Raw genomic sequence first — 18,648 nt, 5'->3', positions numbered from 1 at the left:
CACCTTCCTGTACATTTAGCATCTACCTTTCACAAAGAGCACCCACATCTGTGCTGCCTATCAAATACATGTCAATATTAATCCCATTAAATGGAACTTGGTCTGTGGGCATCCCTTGCTTTGGCAATTCAAGTACTTGCCTAGATAGATTACCGTACAAATACTTACCTCCACCAACCACTCAGGTAGCATGTTCGAGATTCCATCTGTTCTCAAGGTGAAGAAGTTCCTCAGATTCCCTCTAATTCTCCTACCTCTTGCTGCAGATGTTCATCCTTTAGTTCCAGTTACAATTGCTAGGGAGAAAAAAAATTCCTACCATCTACTCTGTCTTTGCTGCTCATAATTTTGTGTTATTTCATTGAGGTTCTCCTTAGGTTCCCCTGTTCTATGGAAAGCAAATCCAGTGCAACCAGTCTCTCTTCATAAACGCTCCATCCCAGGCAAGATCCTTGTGAATCTCCTCCGCAGCTGCTCCAGTGCATTTATATCTTCCCTTTAAAATGACCAACACATGAGGATTCAGTTCTACTTTTATCCTTACTCTATTTTTATTGTATCCAAATAGTTTAAACTGCAGTGCCATGCAAATAAATCATGATTGCAATTATTGAACCTGCTTTCACTTGTTGCAAACACCAAAATGCAGCAACAAAAGGTTTGAAGTACATTGTTCTAAATAAATATATATACAGAAACACAGAAGGAGCTGTAGGCCACTCAGCCCCTCAAACCTGCACTACCATGGCAAATCTGTGCTGGCCTCGACTCTCCTTATTCCTCAATCTTTCAACTATTTTATCCCCACATTAAATATATGGATATGGCCTCCAGTCTCAGGGGCAAAGAATTCCATTGATCCATTAACCTTGGAGAACCTTTCACAGACCCCAGCTTTAGACAACCGGACCCTTGTTCAGATTCTCCCACTAGTGAAGGCATGTTAACATCTACCCTATCGAATTCCCTTAAGATCATTTTTATGCTTAAAATAAGATCATCCCTCATTCTTCTAAACTCCAAGGAATACAAACACAAATTGTCTAGCTTTTCTTGATAGGGTAATTCTCTCACCCCAGAAATTAGCTTAATGAATCTCCTTTGTACTGCCTCCATTCTTCCATATCCTTTTATAAAGCCAACCAGAGCAGAATGCCATATTCCAGGTATGGCCTCCCTATGCTTAAACTCCAACCACTTTGGAACAATAGTCATTTGCCTTTAACTCCTAGTTGGACCTACCAGCTAACTTTTTGTGGTTCATACACTTAAGCACCTAGATCCCTCTTAATTGTCACATTTGCAACAATAGTTATTTCAAGACAATACATCTTGAATTCAGGTAGAATTTTATATTAACTGTCTCAAACCTCTTCACATAATTATTACCTCGAGGGTTGATCTAATTATATACTGTTAAAAATGGCATCAACTTTCAGCCACCAAAATCTCCAATGATCAGATAAATATAAACAATAAACTCTTTCTTTGCCTGTACTAGCCTTTAGCTGAAGGACTTGAAGGTCCTGACTTGGGCCCTAATTAAAGGTCTTTAGCTAATGGTAATTTTAGACAATAGGCTATTTCTTCACACAATGTAATAATTAAATCAACATAATTCCATTATTCATGTGTTCATGTATGACTGATATGTGAAAGAGACACTAGGCACATAATTATAATCATAATTATCAAGGAAGAACTCATCCAAATCTCTAATTTCAAAAGGACTATAGCATAGCACAACTTAAATTCAATAGGCTGCACAGTGGTTAATGAATCTAATTGGAGGTGAAAACATTCACAGAATAATTGCAAAGTACATTTAGTATGGCACTGTACTGTAGCGGTTTAGTGCCAACGATCACCAATTGGGATTCAATTCCCACCACTATGTGTAAAGAGTTAATATGTTCTCACCGTGATTGCGCGGGTTTCTTCCGGACTCCAGTCTCCTCCCAACATTTCGAACATGTACAGGAAAGGAATAGGATAATAAATCTGTGGGCATGCTATGTTGGCACCAGAAACGTGGCACCAGTTGCAGACTATCCCACCCCCAGCAATCCTCAAACTGTGTTGGTTGTTGATGCAAATGACGAATTCTATTGCATGTTCTGATGTACATGTGACAAATAAAGCTAATCTTTAATCATTTTATATGTATATACAAAGTAGTTATACTGAGCACGGCAGTTATTAAATTACAGAATTACAGGTGTTTACAAAAACAATAATAAAACACGATATATTTATATATTATGTATGCACACATATTATTAAACAGGGACACTGTACCACCGGTACAAAAAAACCTTGCTATATTGTATAAACATAAGGCTTTGGGTTAGACTTGATGAGCACTATAAATTTACATGCAATGCTGCTCTGGTACAGCATGAAAATACTTCCCTGATTATTATTTTGATCTTGACAACAGTGCAAGAAATAAAAAGCAAACTTCCTTTTCTTTTAATCTTAGTGCAAGAAATTAGTGAAATACTTGTAACAAATTTGTGTTACATCTAACATACTGGAGCAATAAAACTTCCCTCCCTGCACAATCCAAAGACAAATTTCATTTTGCAATTTCAATGCAGCTTGAAGTAAAATATGACTAATTATACACAACTGTAGAAGGGCCCACACTCTTTGACAGCTTGCGTGATCAAGAACTGATGTTGTGAGAATCAAAGTACTTCAAGCTTTGAGTGGGTACCCAATACATAAACGTCTTCGCAACGCAGGCAGAATTAATTGATGTTCATTTTGATGGAACTCCTAAGCAAGAACTTTCAAGGTTGCTTTCAAATATAAACATGCTATACATGCTGCAATATTCCAAGATGCCTGGCATTCAACAAAAAGTAGAGGAGCATGATTTTGTCTCTCAGGTCCCAATGTGCCCAAAACTCAATGTGGAATCAAAATACTGCCATGATTCAAAACATCTTATCTTATTTGCAATTTCTTCTAGTGTTCATAGTGGCACCAATCAAGCTGTCATCTAGAATTTCCACACTAAAAAATATTTTGGAAATTATATCAAACATTGGAAACTGCTAGGAAATCAAATCTCAGAGACTCTCCAAAGAACAGGTTTGGTACATTGCTGCTACTCCATTGCAGAACGCCTGAGGTTACAGTGGTTAACCATTGCCCTTGTCACGTCATTATTCTGGAACTCCCAACTTGCAGTAGCATCTGCAGATTCTCCCCTGTTCAAGCAGTGGCCTTGGATAAGTTTCTCATCAAATATCACATCCACCTTGATTTCAATGAACTTGAGCAGCATTGCCAAACCAGTGAAGGAAACGCGGGCCAATTGATTATTTTTTCCTCGAGTTTTTGCTGAGCTTAGATTTTCTGTATCACCTTTTGGCACTCGTACAGCAAACAGTCTGGAAGGACACGGCAACCTGAACGCAGCCACAGCGACAACATCCCAGCGTGAAATCGGCAATGAAGTAAACAGGACGTTGATGGAAGCAGTTGGCAAGCTACAATCCCTTCTGCTCCTGCAGATAAAGGTAAAAGTTAACTTGGACAAATGCTCCAAAACCCTGGGATTACCTTCAGTGTGTGTGGTAGCTTTGCTTTCCTTGACGTCTATTTTACAGCTGAATGTGAGCTGTGGCCAGCTTTCTGTGGTGAATTCCTGAACGCAAGCAAGTCAAGGCAACTCCAACGCACTTCAAATAACATGCTCAGTCTAGGAATGATACCACAGCATTCCAGGAGGTGAAGGGAGGGAACTCATTCACACTCAGCAGTACACGATATCCTGTGGATTATGGCCACATTGGGTTCCTTCCAGGCTATGACCACATGGGGATTTACTGTATGTTATCTTTCCCTCCCTCACTAAATAAGTAAACTTATTACATTTAAATATCATAACCTGATTTCAGATATTGATGTTAAAAGCTGGGCCAAGAAACAAGCAGCTAAGAAACATTACTGAAGGTGGCTTTACAATGCCTTAGACGACACAGTAATGTAGTGGTTAGCGTAACATTATTACGACACCAGTGATGTTGATTCAATTCCCACCGCTGTTTGTAAGGAGCTTGTATGTTCTCCCTATGACCAAGTCAGTCCCCTCCAGATACTCTTGGTTACCTCACACATTTCAAAGACGTACAGATTAGCAGCCAATTGGTCACCTGGGTGCAACTGGGCAGCCCAGGCTTGCTGGGGCGGAAGGGCCTGCTACTGTGTTATACCTCTAAATAATTTTTTTTTTAAATCTGCCTCCTGAGTTTCAGCTGCTGAGATAGTGGTAGAATTGACATTTCAGTTATGATTAACTTTTTAATTACTAATGATATATTCACTCAAATTGCTTTCTAAAAGTTTGACCAACACACTACTCTTTACAGGCGTACAGACGAGTAGAAGCTTCTCCTTTGGTCCTGGACAAGTACATTGTCCACTGCTGTATCAGGTCTTCAGGATCAGTAAGATTTCCTATTCAGTACGTGTGGCAAAGTGAGCTATCATGTTTGGGGACAGAATCTGGGACAGATATTGTGTCACCATTATCTACATTCACAATTATATGGCACAAAAAGGCAACGCTAGCAATGACTGAGGAGAGAGGAGTGTGGGGAAAGAGGGAGGCTGGGCAGTCAAGGGGGATCAGGGGGCTAGTTGTGGAGGATCATCAGTGTGGAGATCGGGGCACGTGGGAAATGTGTGTCAGGGTGGTGGGGTGAAGTCAGAGCAGGTGGCAGAAAGAAAGACAGTAGCATCACACCGCAAGACCGAGCCAAATCCACCTTTGTCAAGAACAAGTGCGAATTAATTTAATCTGAATTATTACGTCTGCTGAATGAGCAGCAGCCATGGAAGTTAACATGATCATGTTAAATGCATGTTGCTAATTATCAGGAACTTCAACAAAGTTAAACATGTCAAACACCCAGTGTACTGAAAGCTCCTAAAAGCAATAATGTTTACCAAGGAAGCCTTGTAAATAAGGAGTAATTATAGGGTTTGATAAACCCTTTAAGAAGAAACTAACAATAATTAATTGAGACCTTATGATGTCTAGTCAAGCACTTTAAATAGCATACAGCTGACATGTTATACTCAGAGCAACAGAACCAACCAGAAACTCTTCTCTTTCCGTTTCAAGAGGAAGTGTTTTTACACAAGTTCATGTCACGTGTAATTGAAGTATTCAATAATGTAAAAATTCTGAAAACTTCTGAGAATGTAATTTTTAGAACACTGAACAGTACAGGCCCTTCAGCCCATGATGTTATGCTGACCTACTCTAAGATAAGTCTAACCATTCCTTCCAACACAGGCCTCCATTTTTCCATTATCTACATGCCTATCCAGGAGTTTATTAAATGTCCCTAATGTATCTGCCTCTACCACCACTCTGGTAGGGTTCTCCAGGCATCTACCACTCTGTGTAAAAAAAAATTTCATCTGACATCGCCCTAATTCTTTACCCCAATCAACTTACACTCATCCCCTCTCCTATAATTTCCTACATCCTTTCTTGGATGTTTTTTCTGTCCACAAATTGCCACTTAATCATTTTTGAGTTAAGAAACATCTTAACAGATCGCTATTGACCTTTACTGGCCAAGTTGTTAACTTAGTGCTGTTAAGATTTTATGTATTGTTCATAATTATAATTTAACGATAAGTGCTGCTGACAAAAAAGCCTTGCAGAGGGTGGTTAGGGGAGCAGCGAAGGTTATTGGGGTCTCCCTATCTTCTGTCCAAGACCTCTTTCAGAGTCAATGCCTCTAGAAGACACGGTACATCGTTAAAGACCCCTCATACCCTCTCCATGAACTGTTTGTTCTTCTGCCAAAAGGTAAACATTACAGGAGCATCAAAACTAAAACCACAAGGCTACTAGACAACTTCCTCCCACAGGCAGTCAGACTGCTAAATAGCTGCTCCTCCTGACTGTTTTGGACACTTTTAACTTGCACTGGACACTTACAACTTGTTTTTAACTGACATGTGGCAGTTGTGTTTTACTATTTATTATTTACTATTTATTGTTATGTTTATTATTTAGTGTTGCATTTGTTATGTTATGATTGCACTGCTCCTGGGAAACGCTGTCTCATTCTGCCCTGCAGAGCTGATGTATCATTAGAATGACAATAAAGTTTTTGAATCTTGAAGTAAATTCTAATTAATATACTAACATGTCGTACACTATTAGCACATGGAAACACTGGAATGTGGACATTCTATTTAATCTCTCAGGCCTCCTCTAACACTCAATGAAATCATGTCTGATCTGTGCCTTAGTTCCACATATTTGTTTTTCCCCCTTCCCCTTACACCTATGGTTAACAATATTAATTTTATAATCATTAATTAAAATATGAATTACCAATTGCAAAAATGTTCAGAACATCTTGTATTCACTACATTTTGAAGACTGGACATTTCAGTACTAGATTCCACAACAAGCAGAAACAGCTTCCCTCTACCCCACTGGATGCTTTCCCTCAATGCCTACAAAGCTTCAATCAATTCACTTTTAATTAATGAATGGCAATTATAAGAATGTCTCTGAAGAGTTACTCCTTTTAAATCTTCTCAACTTACATGTTTACAAACTAACCACGTCGATGAAGATCTGGGAAAAAGCCGCTGGCTGCCCATTCAATCCATGCCTTTTAACATCTTGTACACCTCTATCAAATCACCTCTCATCCTCCTTCACTCCAAAGAGAAGTCCTGTGCTCTTCATAAAACATGCTCTCCAATTCAGGAAACATCCTCGTAAATATCCTCTGCACCTTCTCTAAAACATCCACATGCATTATCTGCACACAAGATTGCATGGTCTTCTGTGTACAGTGTGAATACCAGGTAGCTGGCAATTGAACTCCACTGAGTATTCAGCAGGGACAATGAAGGGAGAGGGAACAATGCATGTTATGATAGGAGAGTGAATAATTAGTTAAATGATCTGGTCCACCATTTAATGACAGTAACTTCGTCAGAGCAGCAGCAGCAGCAGATAGGAACTGCCTGTGCGTAACACACCCAGTTTAGGACAAAGGTTTATTCGAAGGGCAGCAGAGATTCTTGTGCAGATTATGAAAATATATCAATGCCATGCTTATAAAACATTCTAAGGATATCCATAATTATTGTACAAAAATAAATAGGTCCTCAGATTGCTTAATGTCACTTGACAATATTTTAAACCTGATGTGTTGCAGAACTGTTTAGTTGCCGACCTGCACAAGCAATGTCTGCCGTCAAGGTAGTAAATTATAATTATAGCTGTCATTCCTGGAATGCTTTAATGATTTCTGTAGAGGAATAGCAGGGAGTATATATTGGCAATAATTAGAAAAACAATAATCTGACTACATAGCAACAAAAAAATTTTCATAGTCTATTTTTGTACAACACTGCCTATGTTATTAAGTAATTCCAGGTTCAAAATGTGGACAATAAAGAGACATTACCTATAATAGCCACAATATGCAGACCGAGCTCTTTCTGCAGAGCATGAAGTGCTGAAGTTAAAGCTTCAGATGAATTCAATGAAAAGCTAAGATTTTGTTTCACATCGTTGGAGAGTGAGAGCCAAAGGTTCCCAAATTCTTCAGTGGACAGTTTTAATGGCCTGGAAGCAGAACAGAAACAAAGCCAATCTTTTTATTCTTATAATAAACCCATGAAATTATACCAACATAATCATTAAGCAAAATACTGAATTGATAGGACTTAGCTAAGTCAAAATCTAAAAAAAGTATCAACGATCCAAAATTGAAAGAAACATCATATAGATTTGTACATAATTATATATGTTTAATTGAAAAATATTGCTGAATGGGAGGGAGGCTCATCCCAAAACAGTGCATTCTGAGATGTGCCTCCTGCTTTCCCCTTTGTACCCTGTTCGTGATCACAAAATAATATAGACATTCAGCCAGTGTAACAACTATAGATTACTGCTCCCAAAACATTTGCTAGAACCTAAATCAAAATAGTTGACGTTCTTTATAAAGGAGTGCTGCAGAATAAGCATAATGTGATAAGCTGATGCATGTCCCTCCTACTATCAGTCATAACACAGGAGCTATTGTCTCAAAACGGCAACAAACATAATCTGGACCATGCTATCTTCTGACAGCTGTCATCAGGAAGGAAGTACAAAAACTTGAAGTCCCACACCATCAGGTTCAAGAATAGCTAATTCCCTTCAACCTTTCAGAGCTCGACGCTACTGCTACAACCCTAATCACCACAGTACTACGACCACTTTGATCACTGCACAAGAATAGTCTGTATTTTTTTGTTCTGATGTGTTCTTTCTCATAACATTGTGTAAAATTATGATTTTTTTGAGAATGCAGCTTCTACGATGCTGAGCCTGTGATGCTTCTGCAAGCAAAGTTTCCATTGCACCTGTACACACGCACTTGTGCAAATGACGACTTTGACTATGATGCTATTCTACCATAAAACCATAAAACGTAGGAGCAGAATTAAGCCATTCAGCCTATCAGTTCTGCCCAACCATTCAATTATAGCTGATTTATTTTCCTTCTGAACCCCATTCTCCTGCCTTCTCCCCCATAACATTGACACCCTTACTAACCATGAACCTATCAACCTGTACTTTAAATATACTCAGTGACTTGGCCTCCGCAGCAATGAATTGCACAAATTCACCATCCTCTAGCTAAAGAAGTTCCTTATCATCACTGTTCTACAGGGATCTCCTTGTATTCGGAGGTTGTGCCCGCTGGTCCTAAACACTCCTACTATTGAAAATATCTTTGCCGTATCTATGTTATTCAGGCCTTTCAGTAGCTTTCAATGAGATCCCCCTTCATTCTCCTAAACTCCAGTGAATGCAGGCTCAGAGCCATCAAACACTCCTTTCATTCCCCGGATTATTTTTGTGAATTTCCTCCGGATCCTCTTTAATACCAGCACATCCTTCCTTAGATATGGGGCCCTAAACTGCTGTTATCTATACATTGAAAATACACATTGATAGGAAAAATAATAATTTTGGTTCATTTTAGAATTGTACCTGATAAAATCCTTTAAGAATAAGGCTAGTGTATATTTCTCTTCTGTACAATGACTGTGCTTGGGATGATAATTGATGTGTCCTGTAAGGGATACCTGGGTACAAGGTTTCACCATTTGCAGACAGAGCTCACATCTCACTGAGGAATGTGATCCCAATGTGGTAAAATGGAAACTTGTATCCTCACCAGCCTGTAAAGACATTAAACCAGAGATACGAAAGACGGCAACATAATAAATCTGTAGTATTGTCACATCCAAACAAGAATAATATGATGACATGTAACATACAGTGCTAGAGTTCCCTCTATCTAAGAGTGAATTGATTCAACCATTCAGGGGACAGCCAGAGATAAGAACAAACACTCCTCTGAAGTGCAGGCCAAAGGACTTCCAACAAGAGGAAGCTGGGCAGAATACTTGCTTTATCATGCATCTGAAGGACAATATATCATATGGTCAACCTCCCTCAAATCTCCACATCGGAAGCAAAATATGAACTGTACAAGTTCATACTGTAGCTAGATGGCCAATATGATCCTAAACTCGCAAATCTTTCATCCTATTTCTTATGTTATTATAACTGTAGAACCTCATATGGTCTAAAAATGTATTTTGATGCAATATTAATTTAATGCATTTGGAGAGATATATTGGTAAAAGATTAAAAGTAGCTGGAAAGTACTTTCATGCAATGAATGCGGGGATGTGGAGCTCTATAGTTGATAGGATGATGGAGCCACAAAACACTTCAATACATTTTAAAAAGCCTTGAGCACCTGATGTCCCAGAATGACAGAGGGCACAACTTCAGAATTGAGGGACGTCCATTTAGAACTGAAGTGTGGAGGAATTTCTTTAGACAAACTGTGGTAAATCTATGAAATTCGTTGTAACAGGTGGCTGTGGAGGCCAGATCATGGAATGTATTCAAGGAGGAGGTTGATCGATTCTTGATAAGTCAGGGCATGAAAGGTTATGGGGAGAAGGCAGGAGAATGGGGTTCAGAGGAAAATAAATCAGCCACGATCAAATGGCGGAGCAGACTCAAGGACCTAACTCTGCCTCAATGTCTTATGATCTTAATGTGCTTGGTGACTAGAAAAGAGTGAAATGAATTAATTGCTGAAATAAATGTTTTGCCTTACGTGGACATAATGGGTCAAATGGCCTCCTCGGTCATTATTTTTAAATAACATAGCCTACAAATTACAATTTGTGAACTATCTAAATAAGATATTCCTATTCAGACAAGTAACCTGTTTTTATTACACTATTCCAGATGATTACATCGTATTTACCTGCAATTCCTCAGTTAAAGTAAAATTGATAGTTGCATTAGTAACTTCTACGTTGCTGTGATTGGTAAAAAATAGGATTATTAACAAACAGTCCTCCTTCCAGACTTTGCAGAAAAACAAAGCTATATTTTCATTGGCACAAACACGCTCAATGTCTGAATGAGAACACTCCGAGAATTCTACTGGCAAGGTTGGAGTCAAACTGTTGATTGGTTCATGGGCGACAGAGGCAGAGTTACAATTCGTAGGCTGAATAATGTCAAAATTTCCATCTGCAAATAGTCCTGAAAAAGATTCCTTTGATGTGGCAGGCCTAGCTTTGATAGTTGCTAAGTCGTTACTCAAGGTGCAGATTTGATCAGGTACTTGGACTAGTTCCAGTCCAGAGTAACTTGCTGCTTTCCCAAGAGATTCCACTTTACTTTCTTCAAAGGAAATACAACTTTCTGGGACATTATCCATTAGATCTGGAATTTGAGCAGGATTTGAAACAGTTGCCTTCTGAGCAGCCGTAACCTTTTCAGAGCTATTTTGCTTCTGAACGTTCTTTGATTTTCTCCGAAATTTATGGGTGGTACTCTCAGATTTTCCCATCTGGAAAGATTGCACACAAAAGACATTAGTACATTTTAAGTCTTTAAATTGTTGATCAACATTTGCCAAGAAGTCTAATTTGTTTTTTGACCTTTTAAAACTGTTATGCATATTATCATGTCAGATTAATGCCTTTTGTCACAAGTTAATTCTATTTAAGTAGTAGTAAAACCCAATAGCATATTTAACAAGATTTCAGGCAAAGGTAATAAATTAGCAACAGGTTCTGTTGCACAATTCCTGGTTTATTACAGGTAGAATTGCTTAAATTGCCTTTTGGATTCTGCTCCGCAGCAAGTCAATGAAACAGATGATAAATGACACATGCCCAGAAGTAAAGATATATCACTAAGACCAATAAAGTAAATAAGGAGCAAAAACAAATCAAGTAATAAGTAATGTGAAGCTAAAATCAATTCTTATTTATTGAGCTACAGCGCAGAATAGGCCCTTGTGGCCACTCGAGCCATACCACCCAGCAACCCCTGATTTAACCCTAGCCTAAAGACGGGACAATTTACCAAGCTACTGACCAGTATGTCTTTGGACTGTGGGAAGAAACCAGTGTACCTGGTAAAAACCCAGACAATCCACAGGGAAGACATACAGACTCCATATAGATAACATCGGAACTGAACTCCGAACTCTGACTTTAAAGCTGTAATAGTGTTGCGCTAACTGCTACGCTACCATGTTGCCCCATATCTTAAGACTGAAAAGATATAAATTAGCTTGGAGATCCATTCAATTATCTTTGGCAGTTTACTATTAATATTATTCCTAATACTTAAACGACGAAGAAAAAGCCTCTTGAAGTTTTGCACAGATCTTCAGTGTGGCTAACCACATAACAAAATGGGAAATCAGGTGTTGCATCCATTAAATAATAGTGGCAGCACAAATAGAAAGCTCGCCCTCTAGTGGTCATGCTGGATGCTCCATTCAATTTCTCACTAATTTCCTATTTGCTTTTCTCCTCAAAATATAGATCCCATTGCTCTTCCATTTTCTTAACATAAATGTTAAGGGGAAATTTTAAAATGCGCTTGCCTCAGCACAAATCATAATCCATGTTTTAAGATTATTTGCTACTGTAAGACAATACAAGAGAACTTATGTAGTTTAGTGTCGGTGTAAAAAAGTTTATAACTGGCTGCACAGTTATTGCTTAGAATCCAGGAAACTAATGAAGTGATCCAATTTTAAATGAGTAGTTCACACAGTCTATTACTTTGATTTGGAGTTGACAAAAAGCAGATAGGGGACCTCTGAGTATTTATACATTCCGTGGTTAGGATATTACAACGGAATGCAGACCTTAAACTTGGCAGCCAATAATCATGAGAGATCCATAGACTGTAAGTTAGTCCTAACAATTACCAGAATGATGACTGAAAAATTTCTGGCCAGCCACTGAACACATATTAAACACTTTGCCAACACCTTCAAAAATATTTAGAAATTTCATTTGGGAACTTTCTCTGAACTTTTCATTACACAGAACTTAACTGGAATAGGGAGATTTTACGAGAAAATTCACAATTCATGCCCTATGTATTTTGCAGTTAGATATTTCTTCAGTAAATTATGTTGAATGTTATCAAACCGTTACTGTGGTTAGACTGATTCAATTACCTCAGTCACAACAGCTTCACAAAAATAGTGGAGCATGGCTTAATCAGCTCCCCTTGCCTTGGAAGTCAGAAGGTAATAATGAGAAATCATGAGGAACATTGTGAAGACATTCAACGTTTCTTAAATGCATTTTCTTTCCCCAAACAAAAGCTAGTTCTAAGAATGACCAGTGATCTGACCAGGTTATTTATTTTACTCCCACTTTTAGAACAATTTTGTTAAGAAGTAGGGTACTACTCAATCATATTACAAAAGGATATCAAGCTTAAGCTTAACAAGACAAAGAAGGTTCACTATCACACCACAAAGTTTACATTATATCTGTGAGTTATATATTTACCCTGGCCACTTTGGGTATATACTATTCTTCACTGAGTAAGCCGAATAAGGAGAAACTGCTCTGCAAGTTAGTTTCGTTATTTGGCCCAGGGTTCAAAATCCAACATCTCTCATTGCTGCAGCCTATTTCAAAGGGCATCAATCATACCGGTGCCCAAGAAGAACAGGTTGAGCCACCTCAATACAGTGTGATGAAGGGCTTTGAGTGTTTGGTGATGGCTAGAATTAACTTCTGCCTGACCAAGGACTACTGCAGTTTGCCTATCACAACAGCTCTATAACCGACGTAAAGTCACTGAATCTGCACTGGGATTTGGACCACATGGACAACAGCATTATCTGTGTCAGACTGCTGTTTATCAATTATAACTCGGCTTTCAACACCATCATCCCCTCAGTACTAATCAACAAGCTTCAAACCCTGGTTCTTTGTACTTCCCTCTTCAACAGGGCTCTTGACTTCCTCACAGGGGGTTCAGTCAGTAGAGATTGGTGAGAACATCTCCATACTACAGTACTGATAATCACACATGCACACCTCAGTGATGTGAGCTTAGCCTATTGGTGTAGTCTCTCTTTACTCACATTGTGGCTAGGCTCAGCACAAACACCATGTATATACTTGTTGATAACAACACTGGTGACAACGTGGAGGGAAAAAAGGAAAAAAGCAGACGGGCTGGTAGAGTGGTGTCGTAACAGCAATCTTGCACTCAGTGTCAGTGAAACCAAGGAATACATTGTGGATTTCAGGAAAGGGAGGTCAAGAGAACACATACTGGTCGTCATTGAGAGATCAGCAGAGGAAAGGCTGAGCAGTTTCGAGTTCCTGAACGTCAACGTCTCTGAAGATCATTTACAAAGAAGGCATTTCATTGGGAGTTTGAGGAGATTTGGTATGTCACAGTTTGTATTGTGAGCAGTTTTAAGTCCCATTTCTAAGAAAGGATAGGCTGGGTTGGAGAATGTTCAAAGGAGTATTATGAGAATGATCCCAGGATGAAAGGCTTAATGTATGAGAAGTGTTTGACGGCTATGATCCTGTACTCATTGAAATCTTCTGAATACTGGAAGGTCTAGATAGGGTAGATATGGAGGATGTTTTCCTTAGTGGGGTAGTCTGGGACCAGAGGGCACAGCCTCAGAATAGAAAGATGTCCCTTTAGAACTGAGATGAGGAAGAATTCCTTTAGCCAAAGGATGGTGAATCTGTGGAAATCGTTGCCACAGATGGCTGTGGAGGCCACGTCATTGGGAATATTTAAAGTGGAGGTTGATAGATTCTTGATTAATAAGAGTGACAAGAGAAAACAGGACAATGAGGTTGAGAGGGATAAGAAATTAAGCTATGATTGGATGGCAGAGCAGACTCAATGGGCCAAATTGCCTAATATGCTCCAATGTTTTATGGTCTAAAACCACTTTCCCCTATAACTACAGTTTCAGGTACATTTTTTAAGTTGAGGCAATCTTAAAACTCCTCTACACCCTTTCCAATCTAATTACATTTGTCCTATAATGAGATGAGAATGATGCACCATACCGCACATAATGCACGCAGAACACAAGATGTGGCCTAACTGGTGTTGCATAAAATAAGGCCAATTTAATTTTACTTAAGGCCAATCAGGTTAATTTTATTTAATCTCCTTATTGACCTGTCCTGCAATTGTCAAGTAATTTAGAAAAATGTACAGTTCAAGTTCGTCTGGTCCTCCAGACCACTCAATATTCCCTTATCTTGTTGCTCCTTTCCAATGAGATCACCTCACTGTTCTCTAAATTAAATTACACTTACCATTCTTCTGTCTAACCGGCCAGATCATCGGCATCTTGCCACCATCTAAAGTTTCTCTTCGCACTGATAATTAAATGGGCAATTTTTGTAAAATCTGCATTTGCCTTTATCATACCCCTGACATGTAGCTCTAAGCTATTAACGCAAAATTGCAAAAAGCAAATGAATAAGCATTGAGCTCTGTGGAACTGATTAGTCCTCCAATTGCATCTTTGCCAAGTCTTTTAAAAATTCAGATAGACTGTATCAAAAGCACTGCTCTTCTTGCTACCGCCACAAGTATGAATCAAGACTGAATCAAGTTAATTAAGATCTTCTCTCAGCAAACCTTTGCTGGCTGCCCCTAATTAACCTCTGCCTTTCTAGAAGTAACTGCAATAATTGTCCCACCATAGAAGTTAAACAAACGGGCCTCTAATTATGCAGTTTATCTCCTACACTCTTTATAAAAAGTATACCGTTAGCAGTCCTCCAATCACTCCAGTATCCAGAGTGGAGCGAAGAATGGAATCTAAACTTCCTCTCATGCTTTCTTTAAAGGCTCAGAGAATTTGTTTATTTTTTAAGATAATAAACCCCTTAATACTTCCCCTTACACAGATTATCCAATCCAATTGTAAGCCTCAATAGCAACATCAGCATCTTAACCCACTTCCTTGAAGACAGTGGCAAAATGTTCCTATCCACATCCTTGGCCTTTAAAACTAGTTACCTTTCTGATTCTCAATAGGCCCAATCTGTCTTCAATTACCCTCTTGCTTTTATGAACTCATAAAACATCTTTACATTTGCTTTGATTTTACTTGCAGTGAAATAAACCAAATGACAGATGAGGAAAAAATCTTATGCATTATGAAACAAGCCAAACTCTAAAGCACTGCCTGAAAAAAAAGGAAAAAAATCAGCAAACTTCAAGATTACTGAATAAATACTTGGAGAGAAAGTATTGCAATTTGGGGAAGGTATTCCATTGTGGTTAGAGGGCAATGAGAACTTCCACAACTCTGCAGATAAAAAAATATTCTAAAGTTTTGATCAACACCATTCAACTCAAAAAGCTCAATGTTAAATACATTTCTCTATAAGGGTTAAAACATGTTTAGTACAAATCTGACTGCCATCCTTGAAGGCTCACTGGCAGAAGTTTCCCAATTAGCATACCAATAAGGTATACAAACCTGTGCTTAGTATGGTGGGTCTACCCAAGGATGTTAAACAAAGGATATTAGATCTAAATTGCATACTTCCGCTCTTGAAAACATTAGCTTTAACCCCAACTTTGCCTTGGCTGCTGTTCAAGATCAAATTTAAAAGCATTCTTTCTTAAACAGGAACCTGATTTTGATCCTATCCCTAGCAGGCAAGATACTACTTCATCTCAACCAGATGCTATGCTCCATCCTGACCTCATTTCTTCTTCAAAGCAGACAAAGGCTTTGTTTCAAATATGTTACCACTGAATCTTCCAGTGTCCATTACAGTTCAAGTATCCAGAATGGCATGGATTTTCATTTTATGGTCAGCTCATTCTATTTGCAAACTGAAAATCATCAATCATAACTAAACAACTAGATACAAAATACAATTAGTCCAACAATCTTCAAAGATGGTACAAAGTCAAGTTGTTAATTTGAGATAGTTTCTATATGGTGCGTCACAAAATAAACCAAAAGAAAGATAATTACTTTTGAATACTGGTTGCTCAGGTTGGCTACAAACAAATCGACATAGATCCAGTATGCAACCCTTACAGAGAAATGATGTCAACAATCAACAAATCACCAGTAATCTCGGAATCTGGACAGCAAAGCAAACACTTCCAACGAACCTCCCTCGAACCTAGCCAATCAGAGTCTTCTACTGCTAAGCTCTTCATTGTTTTGAACCAGTCAACCAGATCAGGATGTCTAATCAATATCCATTTGGACTCCAGAGGAGCATTCTGAGGAAACACAACACCCTCAACTGCACACTGACAATGGCTTCTCAACTGGAGCCAAAACGACTGCAAACATTTTGCCAAGCTTGGCGATCAATCAAACTCACATTAATTACTTTTAAAAAAACGCACTGATGGGGTATTGGGTTTTAGAGGCTGAAATGATTCATACTTGATTACAATTCTATTTGAGGAAGCCATAGACATATTAAAATTCACTTACCAAATTTACAAAATTATTGGATCCCAAACCAACAAACAGAGATGATGCCAAAAGCTTTTTTTCTTGTTCTTCTACAGAAATACTAACATTGTTTTCTGCTGTGCTGGGACTTTCAGAAGCTATTTCACTTCCAGAAATGGCATTTGCTTTGCTGGAGGTTTCTTCCTTGGATTCCTTGTTTCGAAGGTAGCCTTTCTTACCCCATACTTTTTTCACCCCTTCAAGTTTCAGGCTATCTGAACTAAATACAAGATATATACATTTCAGTATAGGTCACCCAAATGCTGGCAACCGATCCCTTATTCATGCACACAAGGGATCACCACTGTAGACGGTCTACTGAAAAAAGTAGAACATCAATTCTCAGTCTCCTAATGAACAAATAAAAATATTAGTTCTATATTACTATAAAGGCCAAATGTTTGTTGCACTGGTTGGATCTTATTTATTTGCCAAAACTAAATTCATAATAGCCCCTTTGCATCATTCAGGAGGTCAGGAGTTCAAAACTCTCTTAAGAACTTAAGCATTTAACTTTGAACTAACACCAGTGTCATGTTAAGAGAGCATTTAGGATTAGATGTTAAATCTCCATCTGTTTGCTCCAGTGAACAAAAAAGATTCTATGTTACCATTCAAAGAACACAGAAGTATCCTGCAATCATGACCAATATTAACTCCTCAGTTAGTTGTAGCCATTGGTGACTGCTGAATAAATTTTAATCAATATATCTACATATTGATTAAAAGCAAGTCTAGGAAACAGTATGGGGTACTCCAAAGCAGAGACTAATTTACAAAATCCAAATGAATACTTCTGCCCAGTGACCAGCTATTCTTTTATGGACGCATTCAACTATACTGTACATGCCAGCATTCTCGTGTTCAACACCAAAATCAGCTGGGTTACAATTTCATAAATTTAGGCAAAATATGTATATTTTACAATTAATAATTATACAAAAGGTTTCTAATCCAAGCAAACAGTATTCATGCTTAGATCTCTGATATTTACCAAAACAATATAATAAATTTTAACTTACTCTTTTAATCCAGACTCTGTGCTGTTACAGGAAACCTCTGAATTCAAAGACAAGTCTGTTGGAGACTGCCTTCCTGTAACACTGGAGGTCTGTGGACTTGTCAGAAAAGATAGCCCATATGGTTCAAAATTTAACACTGTAAAAAGAAAAATAAATTATTTAATTATGCTGCTAGTTTCCAACATAACACTGCTGGCATATAAGCAAACCAGGTTAAAGTCAGAACCAAAAGTAGCTTCACCCACTATACAGCCATACTTAAATACTCAATAATTCAGTACTTAAACTTGATTACAAGGAGATAAGTGTTTTGAGTTGATTTGGCCAATAATCTCATCACTCTATTATGAAATCTCTTTTCATACTGTTTCAGTTCTGTATTTCCACTTGGTGGTGCCCTTTCACAACAAAATGCATTTGCTTCATCTGTATTACATCTGCTGCCATGAGGGCAGCAAATCCAATGGGCTCGCTCTTCAATAAGTGAAATTAAAGAAAGCCAAACAACTTTTAAAGGGAAAGAAATGAAACGAATTAGATACTAAAATAAACATTAAGTGTAGAAAAAATGGAATGGATTAAAAACTAAACAGAATAGTTTAAAAACATTTTAAATATTTAAAAAAACTCAAACCATTTTTTCCAACACTTGGGAGGATGCACTACCACAGTTCACTTCTTGCACTAAGGCTGGAAGGCAAATCAGGGTTGAAGATAGACCACTGGCTTAA

General features: G+C 38.2%; 1 protein-coding gene across 1 annotated transcript in view; it reads right to left on the bottom strand.

Annotated features, from left to right (window-relative positions):
• Positions 1-2,123: 2,123 nt before the first annotated feature.
• The window catches only part of ap4e1 (adaptor related protein complex 4 subunit epsilon 1), a 63,980-nt gene continuing 47,455 nt past the window's right edge, over positions 2,124-18,648 (bottom strand). The window contains exons 16-21 of the mRNA XM_059952787.1: positions 17,918-18,053; positions 16,875-17,115; positions 10,347-10,940; positions 9,047-9,237; positions 7,467-7,627; positions 2,124-3,518 (exon numbers count right to left, since the gene is read on the bottom strand). Of these exons, the coding sequence (XP_059808770.1) occupies positions 3,358-3,518; positions 7,467-7,627; positions 9,047-9,237; positions 10,347-10,940; positions 16,875-17,115; positions 17,918-18,053 (1,484 nt within the window). The 3' untranslated portion in view covers positions 2,124-3,357. The remainder of the gene's footprint in view (positions 3,519-7,466; positions 7,628-9,046; positions 9,238-10,346; positions 10,941-16,874; positions 17,116-17,917; positions 18,054-18,648) is intronic.

The sequence above is a fragment of the Hypanus sabinus genome, chromosome 28, assembly GCF_030144855.1.
Source record: "Hypanus sabinus isolate sHypSab1 chromosome 28, sHypSab1.hap1, whole genome shotgun sequence".
Lineage (NCBI taxonomy): Eukaryota > Metazoa > Chordata > Chondrichthyes > Myliobatiformes > Dasyatidae > Hypanus > Hypanus sabinus.
Note: the sequence above shows the minus strand (reverse complement) of the source record. Positions and strands in the feature narration are given on the sequence as shown.